Below are 15,527 nucleotides of genomic sequence, written 5' to 3'. Positions count from 1 at the left end.
TGAGAAGTTTCCTCCTACAAATTAAAATATCACTGACAGATTTAAATACACACAAAAAAAGAGAAAAAACATCTTAAAACTCTGCCCCTGAAGCTCAAGGCATTATGGGAAATGAAGTTCATACAAGCGTCTGTGTATGGCTCACTGATCAAAAACATGATCCAGGACTTTCCGTCGTCTGCAGCTTCATAATGTGTTGGACACACAGATGAGCTTTAATGTGGAGGTTTAGGAGGCGGAGTCTCACGGTTACATGTGACCAAAAAATAAAGCCAAAATTAACACATTAAACATCAAATAGCACCACAGCGATTTCCTGCTAAATAAATACTCAGATGACACGACATTTACAGTAAAAATATACCAGTAGTCAGCTCAGTACCAACATATTTACAAATAAACAGGAAGCAGAACCAGGACCAGAACCACAGTCAGAATCAGAACTGGACTCTCTGGTGACATTTAGAATCAACTGACCTGATCCAACTCAGACAGTAGGACCAGAACCAGGTTCAGCGGTCCAGGTCTGTACTGGTTCTGGTTCCATCCTTGCCTTATTCTGGTGCTGTGGTTCTGTTCTGGTTTGGTTTGGGCTCAGTTCTGGTAGTGTTCTTGCCTTGTTCTAATTAAGTTCTAAGATCAGGGTTTAGAACCCTTTACCCAGATCCTGACCTGGTTCTGACTGACTTCGTTCTCGTCTGGTTCTAGTCCTCTCTTGGTTCTGGTTCTGGTTGCGGTCCTCTCTTGGTTCTGGTTCTGATCTGTTTCTGCTTTTGGCACAGTTCTGCATAAGTGAATGTTTTGTTTTTATTTATGATTTGAAGCAGACGGTCCTCAGCATTTGTTTTTTCCAAACTGTTCTGATTCGGTTCTGACCCGGTTCTAGTTCTTTTTTTTTTTTTTTTCATTTACTAGTTTAAGCAGCTGAAGAGGGCGCTCTGTCCACATTGGTTCTCAAAACAAAAACACATTTTTGAGGTTAGACTCAAATATTTTCACAGTGTCTCTGGAAAACACTGACCAACAGCGTGTGTTTGCTGCCTCTCAGCGGACCAATCAGAGTGCATCTTCAGTGCAGGTCTTGTTGGTTGAACTGGGAGGCGGGACTTAAAGTCACTCAGGTGGTCGGTTGCCTCGTCACGCCAACGTCACCAACCAATCAGCTGCTGAAAACCTCATAACCTACTGAACAATCACATGACCTCATTCAGGTAAAACAGAAGTCAGACCGGATTCTTCCGAACTACGTCCAATCAGAGTCAGAACATCGACAGGGGTCAAAGGTCACACACGGTTCATCCAGTAACAGATACTATAAAAATGTCTTTCATTGTTTATCATGTCGTTTTGTGTCGTCTTATGTCGTTACTTTTATGTTGTTGATTTGTCGTATTCCACCTTCACTGGTCGATTCAGTCGTTCATCGTGTCTTTTCTCGTTTTTTCCACGTTTCATCCACTTCGGTTCAAATCAGACGCAACACGATGCAAAAGAAATAACAAATAACTCACCTCAAATGCATTAAAGCCTGATTTGGAAGCAGAAATATTTGTTACAAAGTAGGGAGTAAAGAAATAAGTGTATTAACCTCTTGAGACCCAGCCGTGTATTTTACAGCTTCATTCAAAAATAAAAACTGCCGTCCACTGCGGAAGATATGTCGTAAAAAAAACAAACAATCTGAAAAAACTATCGCATTATGCTGTTTGCAATCACGACAATTATTAAATGTAACATGTACTTTTGTTGGTCTCAGGAGTTTAAGATAAGTACATGTACCTGAAAACTATTGTATTTAACAGTGTCACACGCCTCATTCCACGCGTCGGTTTAAATGTTGACGGAGCTGATTGGTTGGTAGACTGACATGGAAGTCCTCTGGGTGAAGGTCACTCCTTCATGCAGACGTTGCAGCATCCGACATTGAGGCGCTGCAGCCGGCCTTCGGTCAGCGTGTTGGAGGACGTGGAGGAGCCGTGGGACGTCGAGGCCAAACAGTCCACCCGGGTCAGCCAGAAGCTGTAGATGTTAGCGAAGTAGTGGCAGGTTCCCCGAGGACCCTGACACTCCACGAACGGCTGGGCTCGGAAGTCCGTCAGGCAGCTTCCTGACGACGTTAGCGACTGGCCGCCGCCCTCATCGCCTGCTCCGGTGTGCTGCAACACAGGACGCTCAAGTCAGATTTAAATCAACTGAACAGTCCCAGTGTTCCTGTGTGTCAGCGTCTGTTCTGTGTGGATCAGAACCAGTTGAATGTGTTCTATGTCAGGTTCTGTTCTATGTTCTAGTCCTGTGGTTTGGATGCAATATAGAAGTGGGCGGTACTTTGACTGGAGGTGAACTCAACTCATCCAATCACAGTCCAAATATGACTTCTATCAGTGACCAATAGGAACTAGACTGATATCTGGAACCATTTACATGTTTTAAACCATCATCAGATGGACCAGTAGAAGGACAAGAATAGGTAGAATATTTCAAAGAATTCGTCAAAAATTCAAGAATCTAAATTTCTCAAAACTGTGAACAACCTTTGTAAACATTGTCCCAAAGAAGAAATATAAAAAATTTGCTATGAACCCGAACAGTATTTTAGTAGAAGAAGATAGTTGAAATGTAGACATTAGTGACCTTCAGTTTGACCCTTCAAGGTCAGTCAAGGTCATGGACCCAAATGAAAGTCCATATATGACTTCCTATCAGTGATCAATAGGAACTATACACAAAAAATAGAAATCAGTTCAACCAGTAGCTTAGGAGATGTTTGAAGAAATTGCTAACGATGATGAAGGTGATGGTGGACTCAGCACCTTCAAAATAATTCATGGTTGTATCGGCCGGAGAGATAAAAAACAAAAACATCTGGTAAATTCCCGTCGTGATCTTTCAGTGGTGCATCTATGACACCAACATGGACCAGTGTCAGTTTAACAGTACTTCAACAATCCTTAAACAGTACTTCAACAGGACTTCAACAGTACTTCTACAAAACTTCAACAGTACTTCAGCAGTCCTTAAACAGTACTTCAACAGTCTTTAAACAGTACTTCAATAGTCCTTCAACAGTCCTTCAACACTAGTTCAACACTCCTTAAACAGTCCTTCTATAGTACTTAAACAGTCCTTCAGCAGTCCTTAAACAGTACTTAAACAGTCCTTCAGCAGTCCTTAAACAGTCCTTCAGCAGTCCTTAAACAGTCCTTCAGCAGTCCTTCAGCAGTCCTTAAACAGTCCTTCAGCAGTCCTTCAGCAGTCCTTAAACAGTCCTTCAGCAGTCCTTCAGCAGTCCTTAAACAGTCCTTCAGCAGTCCTTAAACAGTACTTCAGCAGTCCTGTCTGCGTCTTTTGTAGTACCCACCATAAGGAAGGAGTACCCGGTCCACAGGCTCCTCCACCCGTGGGGGCAGTCTGGTAGGGTGGAGGTCTGGCTGTGCAGGGCGACGGGTGAGGAGGGGGCTTCACACACCACACAGTGGCTGATGTGGTCTTCGATTGAAGTTCTGCCCACAGGTATGCAAGGAACTGTGGCCGTTGTCGACAGCCAATAGGATTTGTCGTTGCGGCTGGCGTGGGAGCAGGTCCCCATGTTACAGGAGGAGAACGGCAAGGTGGAAAAGACCCGCATACACGAGCCCGCCTGACCTGTGTCATGGTCTAAGTACAGAGACTGAACCCAGTTGCAAGACCCGGAGACAGGCGTAAAAGTTCACAGTGTTTATTAAACACAATAATAACTGACAAATCACTGACAATATTAATAAGCAGATCCTTGACGACAATGAGTCCCGGACTCTTCACAGGATCCAGAGACAGGACCGGAGATTGGACTTCACAGCCCGGACCAGTAACACGCGTCGGTAACCTGACAGAAATACAGGCGAAAGGTCAAACACACGTGGAATCAGTTGGAAGCAGAGGCACAGACAAGGGTCGGGCAAAAAGGCAGGAGTCAAAAAGTTAATTCAGGTCAAAAACAGGCAAACAGACAGACGGGATCCAAAAACACTGGTAAGTATCACACAGAGGAGAATACGAACTGGCACAGGACAAAGGGAAACACGAGGCTTAAATACACAAGAGGGAGGGGAGAAAACGAGACACAGGTGCAGCAAATCAGGGCGGGGAAAGGTAATCACACAGGTGGGAGTAATGGGGAACAGGAAGCAAAGATACCAGAGATGACACATGAGGAGGACGTAACAAAATAAAACAGGAAGTGAAAGACAAAACCAGACTAACATCTGGAGGCTGATGTGACAACCTGTGGTGAGACGACATACAACAACATACAATGACATATGACGTACAACGATATACGACTCCTTAAACATGTCGGGGCCTTGAGTTCTCATACAGAAACATGTATTGTTATCCTCATATCATAATTACCTAAGGCTCCGTTCAGACAGCAGCTCTTAACGCACAATTTGGATTTTTATTGGTAAAATCCAACTTTTGTGTGTTGGTTCATATTCCACTTTAAATGCGACTTCCGTCAGTTTTGAGTCTGAAATGAATGTGACCCTGAAGTGACCCACATGCACTAAAGAGGTCCTGATAGAATACGAGCCCACGCAGACACACACTGTGTTTATGGAAGAAACACTCCTGGGACGCAGAACTGTGATGTTTGTCCCATTTAAATAATGCAAAGGTCAGATAAATGTGACTTGGCCGTTCAGACTGAAGACACATTGAAAAATATCAGATCCGTATCAAATTTAGGACCACATATGAATGTGGTCTGGGTCAGATTAGTGTTGTTCAGACTGTCTTTAACAGATCAGATCCAGGTCACATATGGGTGAAAAAATCAGATTTGGGCCACATTTGGCTGCATGTAAACAGAGCCTTAGTCATCTACTATCTGTCCAACAGTCTGTGGATCCATTGAATCCAGGTATTTCTTTTCTAACAGGGGTCTGGGATCTAAAACAATTAGGACTAATGTCAGAATATTGTTTTATATTATTATGGGATAGATATCAGTGCATTGGTTTGTTTGGTTTAAACTGTTCTCTTTATTTCCGTTGGACCACATGTTGGAATCAGACCTGTAAACCTGATCCAGTTCCTGCATGTGGGCCTTATGACAGTAGTACTAGTACTTGAAGTACTCATGACACTAGTAGTACAGTATATATATGTCTTAGAGAATACTCTTTCAGATGGAAATGATGTTGCCACTAAACAGAGCTTCTCTACCCTGTCTTTGGTCAGGCTGGAGTCCACTTTTCCTCCACACAAGGGGATCTTCATTTTTAGGAAGAATATGCTCCTCCAGATAACCCCACATCTCCGTTTTTTCAGTCTCTAATATCTCCTCCTCCCTGATACAGCAGTAAATGTCTTCTGTTCAGTCAAGTTAGCTGTGCTCATATATAGCTGCGTTGGTGTAAATAGAGCGTGCTGTGGACAACTCAAAGTTGGAGATGTCGTTAGTCATTCACGTGAAGGCAGCGTGGACAACTCAGACTCATGGGGCACCTGTAGATAATGTTTGACAATAATAAGTAAGGTGTGATACATCATTTCCAGTCATTTGTTTTGAATTATAACTCCATATTTAATGTGTTTGTATTCCAGCTTTGGCGATTCAGTGTCCTTTTCAGATATCAAATTTATTTAGGTAGCGCCAAATCGTAACAAAATTTATCTCATGGCATTTTACATATAGAGCCAGTCGAAACCAGACTCTAAGCCAATTTACAGAAACCAACAGAATCCTCCAGGAACAAGCCTTTGTGACTGGTGACAGTGGAAGGAAAAACTTCCTTTAACAGCAGAAACCTGGAGCAGACCCAGACTCCTGGAGGATGTACGTCTGACAGGACCAGTTGGGGTTAAAGATAGAGGGTAAAGGAGGCACAAAGAGAGACAGAAAGGGGGAGAAAGGGGGGGGGCACATGGATGCCACTGATGCACAGATAACTGAACTTGAACTGTCAAAAAGTAGGTCAGCTGGTGTTAGTATAATTACCAGTTACCAGAGTAAATGTCCATGACTGATAATACTACTACTGCTAGGACAAGTATTAACAGTGGATATATGACGACTACAACAGTTAGTGTAAAGAGTAGCAGCCTCTATCACCTATGGAACTACATAATAAACCCTATCACAACTATATGGATCAGTGAGTGATGACGATGAAGGCAGGAGAGGGGCAGGACCACAGCAGCAGGTCTACAGTTTGTCCATGGTAAACCTGCGATGATTCTTGGAAAATCTGAGAGGCGATAAAGCAGAGACTCCAGGGAAGAAGTCAAGTTAGTAACGTATTTGCTGCACTGTAATAAATAATTCTGTGGTTATTTAGATTTTAATTAATGTATCTGGTAAAATATATTCAATACAATTGTGTCTTTGGTTTTGTGGCAATTAATTAAATTTCGAATAAAAATGTTTGAAATAAAATCTACTCATTGTAGTTAAATAAAACATCAGCATTCTGTTTATTTAATTTCAAACAGAATACTGAGTGAAATCAAATCAATGTAATCAGGGAGTTTTTAATTGAAAAGCCCTTCCTGCCAAACTGCTTTTTTTAATGAAGCAGGCTATCATCACATGACATTTGAAAAGAGTCCAGAATGCCCACCTTCTTCCCCATTGCTCATCTTGCACAGTTTGTGGTTGGCTAAAGTAAGGAAACTTTTTGTTTTCACTGGGCTGGTACACTCTAAAAAATAACTCAGGGCCTTAGTAAATATCACAATACTATCTTAATAAAATCTGTGAAAATCACTTAAGTTCTTATTTGAGTTGGACGCACCAAAATAAATGCTTAAAAATCCAACAGTTAATTTTGTCTTATATTTACATCTATTATTTACATTCATTTCACAAAAAGAAATAAGTATTTGAGTAACAAATTATATTTAAGATATCCACTTATACCCATCAGTTTTAAGAACTTTACTACTCATTCTAACTCAATAGTCTTCATCTCCAACAACAACTTAAAAAAAGGGAGTAAGTTTCATTACATAGAACATCATGATGTGAGCCATTGGCATATTATGGCATGTTTGCTGCATTGCATTGTGGGTATTGGGCATGTTGCTTGTTTATGTGTTGTTTTTCTGTGTAGGGGTTCAGCAGGGTTGTGGTGTTGGTGTGAATTTAGTGTTAATATGTGTATGGTAATGTTTATTGGCCTTTTTGTGATTGTTTTGTATTTTTGTTGAGTTGCACCATGAGTGAAAGCCATAGGCTTAACAATGCCTTAACAGTTCATCTACAATTGTTATAAATTCAATCAGTGAATATAACTGATTTCACAGCTTTCAAATTTACTCAATAAATGTAAGTGTAAATATATTTCTATCATTAAACTGAGTAGAGCATAATTAAATTTCTTAGAGTGCAGTCATTCCTAAGATAAAAGAATGTTTAGACCTAATTACTTGCTTTGAATTCAAATTAATGCACTGATCAATGTATACAATTATTGCTCAATTATATATCATTGAAATGTAAAATTAAAGACATTTTTATTAGAACTATTTACACATTAAGAAGTTTATCTTTTTTGTATCAAATCAATATTTTTGTTTAGTTTTTAATTAATTCCATTTTGTTTAGCATTCAGATCTACTCATTAAGTGGATAACTATTAAGGGCTTCATTTAATTAACATTTATTCAATACCAAACAGTGAAATTTAATTAATAATACTGCTTGTAATGTGTTGCCTTAATTTTATTGAATAGATAGGGGGCATCTTTTTTTACACTGTGGGGCGTAAATACAAGAGAAAGAATAGGAGAGAAAAGGAGGAGCAGAGAAGAGCTCAGTGTATCCTGATGAGTCTCCCAGCAGTCTAAGCCTATAGCAGCAGAATGAAGAGCAGTCTGAGCTGCCTTAACTATAGGATTCATCAAAAAGGAATATTTTTAACCTACTCTTAAGCATAGAGATGGTGTCTGCTTCCCAGACCAAGGCAGGGAGGTGGTTCCACAATAGTGGAGCTTGATAGCTGAAGGCTCTAGCTCCTGTCCTACTTCTGGAGATCCTAGGAACCCCCAGTGTACCTGCATGTTGACAGTGTAGTGCTCTAGATTAGGGGTCCCCAACCCCCAGTCCCATTTGGTACCAGGCCGCAAAGAAAAAAAAAAAAAAAAAATGTGGCTAATAATAAAGCAATTTTTTTCCATTAGTCTTGCGGAGATTTTATTTTGAAAACGACAGTTTCCACCCTCACCTCACAACCGCTCTTGACTCTGGTGCGCCATTTCATGAAGCAGTTGTAACACAAGCTAAAGAAATGAGCCAAAAACAAAATTCACTGGAGAACTTTTTCAGGAAGAAACAAGGAAACGATGGGGTTGCAGAAGGGTGACTGCCTGCAAACAGAAAGCTGTATTTAGAAGGTAATATCAGGATTCCTGCCTAAGTTACAGGTTCATCGCAAAAGGTGACAAAAGCACCTCAATCCATGTTTGAGACAACTTCAAACCTCTGTGCATTCTGGATTCAAGTCAAAGCAGAATATGCAGATATCACAACAAAAGCTCTGAAAGTCCCTCTCCCGTTTCCAACCTCATATCTTTGTGGGGCTGGGTTTTCTGTGATGACAGTTACCAAAACAAGAATCCAGAGAAGACTGAATATACTTGGACTGTGTGTCTCCATCAGCTCCAGATAGGACTGTCTAGTTGCAGGGAAACAAGTCCAGGGTTCCGACTGATTCTGCAATAGGGCGAGTTGATATTCTACTGTAGAATCATTGGAATTGCCTGACATACAGTGAAAGTGTTTCAGATCACATGCTCTGAACTGACAATGGTTTTTGTTATTGGAAGCCCCGCACCTCTACCCGGTCCGCGCAAAATTTTCATGCATGAAACCGGTCCGTAGTACAAAATGGGTTGGGGACCACTGCTCTAGATGGATTGGATGGAACTAAGAGTTCTTTCAGATCAGTAGGTGGTAGAAGGTTAAAACCTGCTGAACCACTGACACTTTCAAAATGGACAGATGTGATACATGAAGTCTACATTATGGAGAATATCACTTTCTTTGAGACTTTTTTTAAAAATTTGAGAAATACTGGAAAAAACTAAAAATGGTTCCTGAATCAGAGTTGATAGTAAATGCATGTTTACATTCCTTTTTCCAGCTGTTTGCTGTATAATTTGAATCTGGTGAACTGTCAAGATGGACCCAGTTTTTCATGTTTTAGTCAATCTGTTCTGCTGTATTATTGTATCTATGTCGTTAAAATGAAAAAATGTCCAACAAATAGAATTTTTAAAAAAAAATAGAAATGGTGAGAGGTTGTCACTTGATGAGTTCAGTACAGTGGCCCTGAAGGGCAAACCACAAATTCCAAACAAGACAAAGGTCCTACTGCATTAGTATGACCTGCATCAAATTAATTCCTGATTATTTCTTCAGTGATAGCCATATTTAAATATAAACTTATGGTTTTCCCACCTGTCAGACAATCCAATCAGCATCCAGATCCTGGTCATGGCAGGTACCTAACTTTTCCAGTAGGACCTTTTTTCTTGTTTGTGGGATTTTCTTTTTCTTGTGTTTTTTTTCCCCCCTTCTCTCTTTTGGCCTTTCGTATTTTTGTTTGCTTTGTGATTCTCGTTGTGGTTTGTCCTTCAGGGCCACTGTAGTTCAGGGTGTGGCGGCAAGAAAAACCAAACTGTTACAACCCAACATTTTTTCATCCAATCAGCACCAAACTTAAGACAAAATAAGATAAGACCATATTTATCCCACCGTGGGGAAATTTCACAGTTAACAGCAGCAACAAGCAATTGCAGATAAAAAAAGACAGGTAGACTTTGTGGTACAACAGCTGCACAGCGGCGGAGAAAAAAAAAAAAGCACTGTGGAGCACGTCTGTGGCTGCTGTCTTTCCTGCATCGAGGACCTTTACATCATCATGTGCAGGAAAAAAGCCCAAAGCATCATGGACGATACCACCCACCCTGCACATGGACTTTTCACATTTCTCCCATCAGAGAGGAGGCTGCGGCACATTCAAGCACGGATTCAAGCACAAATATCAGTAATATAATGAGAGATAAATACATATATAAATATAAGTAGATCAACTTCACCCGTCGACCCATGAATCCACTGTCAAACTAAATTCAGATCCTGAATTCCAACCAGTTTCCATATTGATAATTTTGCTTTAAATGCTCAGTGACTGAAGGCTGATTGATATTGTTCTAAAGCTGCAGCGGTAACATCCAGTATCATGTTCATGCATTATAAATATAACAATACAAAAAAAAACAAAAAAAAACCCCACACAATATCACAGTTTTCCACTTTATTTTTGGACGTTACTATGGCAGAATGCCAGTACAGTTTGATTCTAAAGCAAAACCATGTTCAAACTGTAAATAAAACCTTCCATTACTATCACATTCTTTAAAAAAAAAAAAAAAAAATGCATCAAACACCAACATGTTTATATCACTGCAGATAACTGTTACATGAGTAACATGTCATTTACCTGCTTCTATAATTAACATACATAAATTCATTTAGTCAAATTATAAATATTTCATGGATTTGTTTTGCCAAATTTTCACAGTGAAATGTTGAGCTTATTTGTTTGGCCTGTGGTAACTTTTTAATCATTTTATTTAACCCTGTAACTTGTGACATGTCTGTGGTGACTGTCCTGAATGTATGATTCATTTTAAACATTCATAATTCAACCGTTTGGAAATTTTTAACTATTGAGCAAACGAGCTGATAGAGTAGACCTTGTTCTTTCCATAGACATCTGAGCATGCTCACTTCACCCCCCACCGCCTGTAGAATGGGGGGGGGGGTAAAATACAGCACAGTGAGTGAGACTCCAAACATGATGGGAACATTCCTCAGTAAACACCATGAGTGAATTGCATTCAGTCCCAGATCATTAGACTCTCCACCCAAATTCACAGCCTCTGGCCCATCGTTTCTCTCCATGAATCCATAATCAAAACTGAGTTCTTAAATTCAGCTCCTTCAATGTAACATGTTCCTTAAAGTATGCAAACAATAGCTTCAATTCGTACTGGGCCACCCATTCCGAAACATCATGCCTCACAACTGAGAAGTTATCAGTTGTGTGAAAATATAGGATGTCCCAAAAAAAAAAAAAAAAAAAAAAAAAAGGACATTTGAGATGTCCATACTGGACTGACAACATGGTCAGGAGAAATGATACTAAATAGGATTTATTTTGGACAAAATGTTTTATTTTACAAATCTCAAACAAAAAATTCTGGGGGATGGTAATTTTATAATGTTCCAAAGTTATTACAAATGTTCAGTGAGTGCGCCACTTGTGACCCAGAACACGTCAAGTCTGTAGTGGAGTTCCTGCCACACTCGCTGCAGCATGTCCTGTGTAACATTCTCCAGAGCCTCAGTGATTCTCCTCTTGAGTTCCTCGACACATGGGGGAAGTGGTGGGATTCACGCTGCAGATTCACTTTTGACTGAGTTTGGGCATACTTCAGTGCACAGATCGCCTTTTCTGTTGCAGTAAACGGCATGTCTATTCCTGAAAGCAGAACAATAAAAATTATTACACTTTGAGCAAAAAGAGCAAACAAATTGTAAAAAAAAAATTATAAGGTGATGAAAGAATTTCAAATTTTTTGGGACACCCTGTATATCAGTTAATTAATAAGCATGAACTCTTCACACAAAAAAACATAAGAGATAGATTACAAGCCATTTCTTGACAGCGAGCACTGTGGGTGTCTTTAGTGTGCAACACTATTTTGGGAGAATCTTTGGAGAATTCTGTTTGAAAGTCATCTTTTTCAACTAAACAAAACCTGCAGCAGTACCTTGCACTGAAAGATTCCAGTCCAAACAAGCTATGTAAGCCTAAATTTGGATAATTTGTATTCTGAATTAAGAACTGTAAAAGGATTCTCAAACTCAACAAATCATGCTTCAACTTTCTTGCACATTTCAGTTTCCCTTTCATTACCAAATACATGCTTAATGACAGTTTCTTTAGCATGCTGCTGAATATCTTCAACAATCTCCTCCACTGAATTCACTACACTTTGGCCTACACCTGCTGCCATTAGGTCAGAAATTACAGCTGCACAACTATTTACACAGTCTGCTGAAGATAATACCAAATCAGCCTCTTAATTTTCAGGCACCACATCAACATCAGCACCATTACTTGTTGCCAAGAACACTGACAAGGTGAAAAGTCCCCTTCTGCTGAACCAAATGTTGTAAATGGTTGTTTGCAGAAAAGTGAAAAACTTGGTCAGGGAGGAACTGTACGACGTACCAAAGACATAATGGGCCTTAAAGAGTTCGTCAAATAGCTCCCACCAAACCTGTCACCTTACATGGAAGTGCATGCTTGTCAGTCACAATGAAGAAGGTTTGAATGCTGCTTCTTGTCGGTCCCTGATCCAGAAAGTAAGGCTGCCTGCCTCGGGTGATGTTGTCTAGATGCTGCTGCACAATGGCTCCAGCCTACAAGAACACATTCAACAGCAGGATTTAGTGACCATCTTAGGACGACAGATCAGATCACTTCACTGTGCATTGAACAGCAGGTGATGGAAAGAAAATTTTAAACAACTTTCCAACATACCTTTAGGAATTTTATGAGGTTATTGATAGCTTGAGATGTAAACATCTTTCCTGGTCTCTTCCGTCCCTGTGCAGATGGGGGGTAGCAAATGTAGTGGCAGCAAAATGGCAGACATGTCACTGTCCCAGCCTACAGACAAACACATTTGATTAACATTATGCCATAAATACACTGAATTGGCACCATTACCAATATGACCAACAATGAGGATTAAAACAGTCATACCATTCTCAACTTCAGCTGCAGACTCAGCATCGTACATTTACTCCAAGAGCTCTGTGGTGGCTTTCCTTCACAACTTTTGTTTTAAAAACTGGCGGGCTACCTCTCCAAGAATTTGTTGGCAGTGACCACACCAAACAGAAGTCTGAAGTCTTGTTCTATCTGTAATTCAAAAACAGTACATAGAAAGGAGTGATGAGTGACACTGCATGCCGCATGGAGGATTTCAGTGATTTAACAAATGAAGACGTCTTACCAGTCCTTGTGTGTCCAGAAACCATGGGAACACTGAGAAGACATCTGCTGCATTCGTTTCATCCTTGACCATTGAATGATGATTAATGAAGGTAGCTTTCATCTTCTAACGGATGGTCTCTTCATCAGCAGAATGTCTCAAAACAAATAGCTGCATCCGCATCCTCATCTGATAACACCGTCAGCAGTGAGGGGTCTGGACTGACCATGGCCTGGCCCACCAATTAAAGAAGAAACACAATTTGTTGACTTCTGCCTACATTTTTTTCCATACAAATGCAGAACAGAAACTGACTAACCCATGCGGTCAATTTCACAGGAAACACTGCACATGCAATCACTTAATTTATGCAAAAAAAGTTAAATCTTATATGTAGTCAGTATTGTCAGTAGTGTAGTCTGTGCATGGATGAGTTAAAGTGATGGATGTGCAATTAAAGAAATAGGTGAACAAACTAACAGGTGGTGCTGGTACAGTGAGGCTGTGAGCGAGAGCGCTGACTTCTGCCACTGCTGGGTTTTAAATGCTTTGGCCACACCCACAACCAGGAAGGCCAGGAAGAGCCCAAGCCACCTGATTGGTCACCTGTAAGGAGGAGGAAGTGGAGAGAGAGAACAGGTAAGAGAAAACCAGGAGTAAACCCAACACTGGGGTTGTCACCCCACCTTCTTAAGATGGTAGACCGGATGGGTTTGCCATACGAGTAAGTACACCAATCCCAGTCTAAACAATCTACAACAACATTACATCTGTCACATTATGTACAGTGAAATGCGCTGACACTTACCCAAACTATTTCCTAGTCCTCCGTAACCTGGTGCCATCCATCCATTTTCTTCCGCTTATCCGGGGCCGGGTTGCGGGGGTAACAGTCTAAGCAGGGATGCCCAACCTGGTGCCGAGGGAAGTATATTTAAGGGAAATGGAGAACAGCAGGAAGGAGGGGGACAGCAACAACTGCCCTATTGAGACAGAAGAGGAGATGGAAAAAAAAAAAAAAAAAGAGCAAACACTTGGCGATAGACTGACTCCTGGAGGATGGTCGTCTGCCTTGACCAGTTCGGGTTAAAGAGAAAAGGTTAAAGGAAGAGAAAGAGGCTATGTTCAGATGCAGGCAAATGTGGACCGATTTATTTTGTTCATATGTGACCTGTATCCGATCCATTAAAGACAGTTCGAACAGCACTAATCCAATTTTTTAAAATCTGACCCAGGCCACTTTCATATGTGGTCCTAAATCTGATAAATATCAGATATTTTGCTGTGTGACTTTAGTCTGAATGGCCAGGATGCATTTTACTGACCTTGACATCATAGGGTTATACAACTCAACTTGTTGAAAGAAGCAAAAAAAAAAAAAAAAAAACCGAACAAAAAAAAAAACAAAAATCACCCAACCCATTGAGTAGAAGCTATGCTGCTATTTGAATAGGAGCATTGGAAATGTCTGAAATAATGGACTTTGAAAAAACAAACTTTCATGTCTTGAACAGGTATATCAAGGCTGCACATAATTTCTGGAGGTTACACCTAAACCCAGAAAACATACTGGGGATTAAACAAAGTAAACAGTTAGGGAGTAGAGGTACACAACTGGTGGGTCCAATAAGGCCGCCAAGAGCCGGTACAAGTAATATGAAGAACTGGAAACAAGAGAATATAGATTCACGTAAACTGTATTTTGGGACAATAAAAGGAGAAGCAGTTGAAGTTTGGAGGAAACTGGCTAAACAGAGACTGGGAAAGAGCATTAGAGGTGGAAGACAGATGGAGTGAAAGAGAAAAACATTATAGAATGCCGATCTGAAGGAAATTTATGGTGGTATAAAACCGACATACAGGTAGTGGACATAGTGGTACATGTAGTGGTAGACAAAGTGGTACATGTAGTGGTAGACACAGTGGTACATTTAGTGCTAGACAAAGTGGTACATGTAGTGCTAGACGGTGGTACAGGTAGTGGTAGACAAAGTGGTACATGTAGTGGTAGACACAGTGGTACATGTAGTGGTAGACACAGTGGTACATTTAGTGGTAGACAGTGGTACATGTAGTGCTAGACAAAGTGGTAGACAAAGTGGTACATGTAGTGCTAGACGGTGGTACAGGTAGTGGTAGACAAAGTGGTACATGTAGTGGTAGACAGTGGTACATGTAGTGATAGACATAGTGGTACATGTAGTGGTAGACAGTGATACACATAGTGGTAGACATAGTGGTACATGTAATGGATACACTGGTTACAGGTAGTGGACACCACAGTAGACATAGTGGTATAGGTCGTGGTGGTTGAGGTGGTGATGGTTGTTATGGCCCAAGATTCTAACATTTGCCAGAGGACACTAAAAGTGTAAGGGCCAACTCAAGAAAATGTGTGGGATACCATGTTGTCCACCAGGTGTTACCTTTGAGCACATGTCTATTTAGGTAGGAACGTTTGTTCTGAGGTC

General features: G+C 40.6%; 1 protein-coding gene across 1 annotated transcript; it reads right to left on the bottom strand.

The window, feature by feature from the left end:
* Positions 1-1,889: 1,889 nt before the first annotated feature.
* LOC115431209 (collagen alpha-2(IV) chain-like) lies at positions 1,890-12,854 on the bottom strand. The gene is made up of 5 exons (XM_030151440.1): positions 12,825-12,854; positions 12,600-12,728; positions 12,344-12,478; positions 3,359-3,667; positions 1,890-2,156 (listed from the first exon to the last, which is right to left on the bottom strand). Exons 1-5 carry the CDS (start codon positions 12,852-12,854, stop codon positions 1,890-1,892), a joined length of 870 nt encoding a protein of 289 aa, XP_030007300.1.
* Positions 12,855-15,527: the final 2,673 nt, after the last annotated feature.

The sequence above is a fragment of the Sphaeramia orbicularis genome, chromosome 13 (assembly GCF_902148855.1).
Source record: "Sphaeramia orbicularis chromosome 13, fSphaOr1.1, whole genome shotgun sequence".
Taxonomy (NCBI): Eukaryota; Metazoa; Chordata; class Actinopteri; order Kurtiformes; family Apogonidae; genus Sphaeramia; species Sphaeramia orbicularis.
This window is presented reverse-complemented; position numbering and strand designations above follow the sequence as displayed.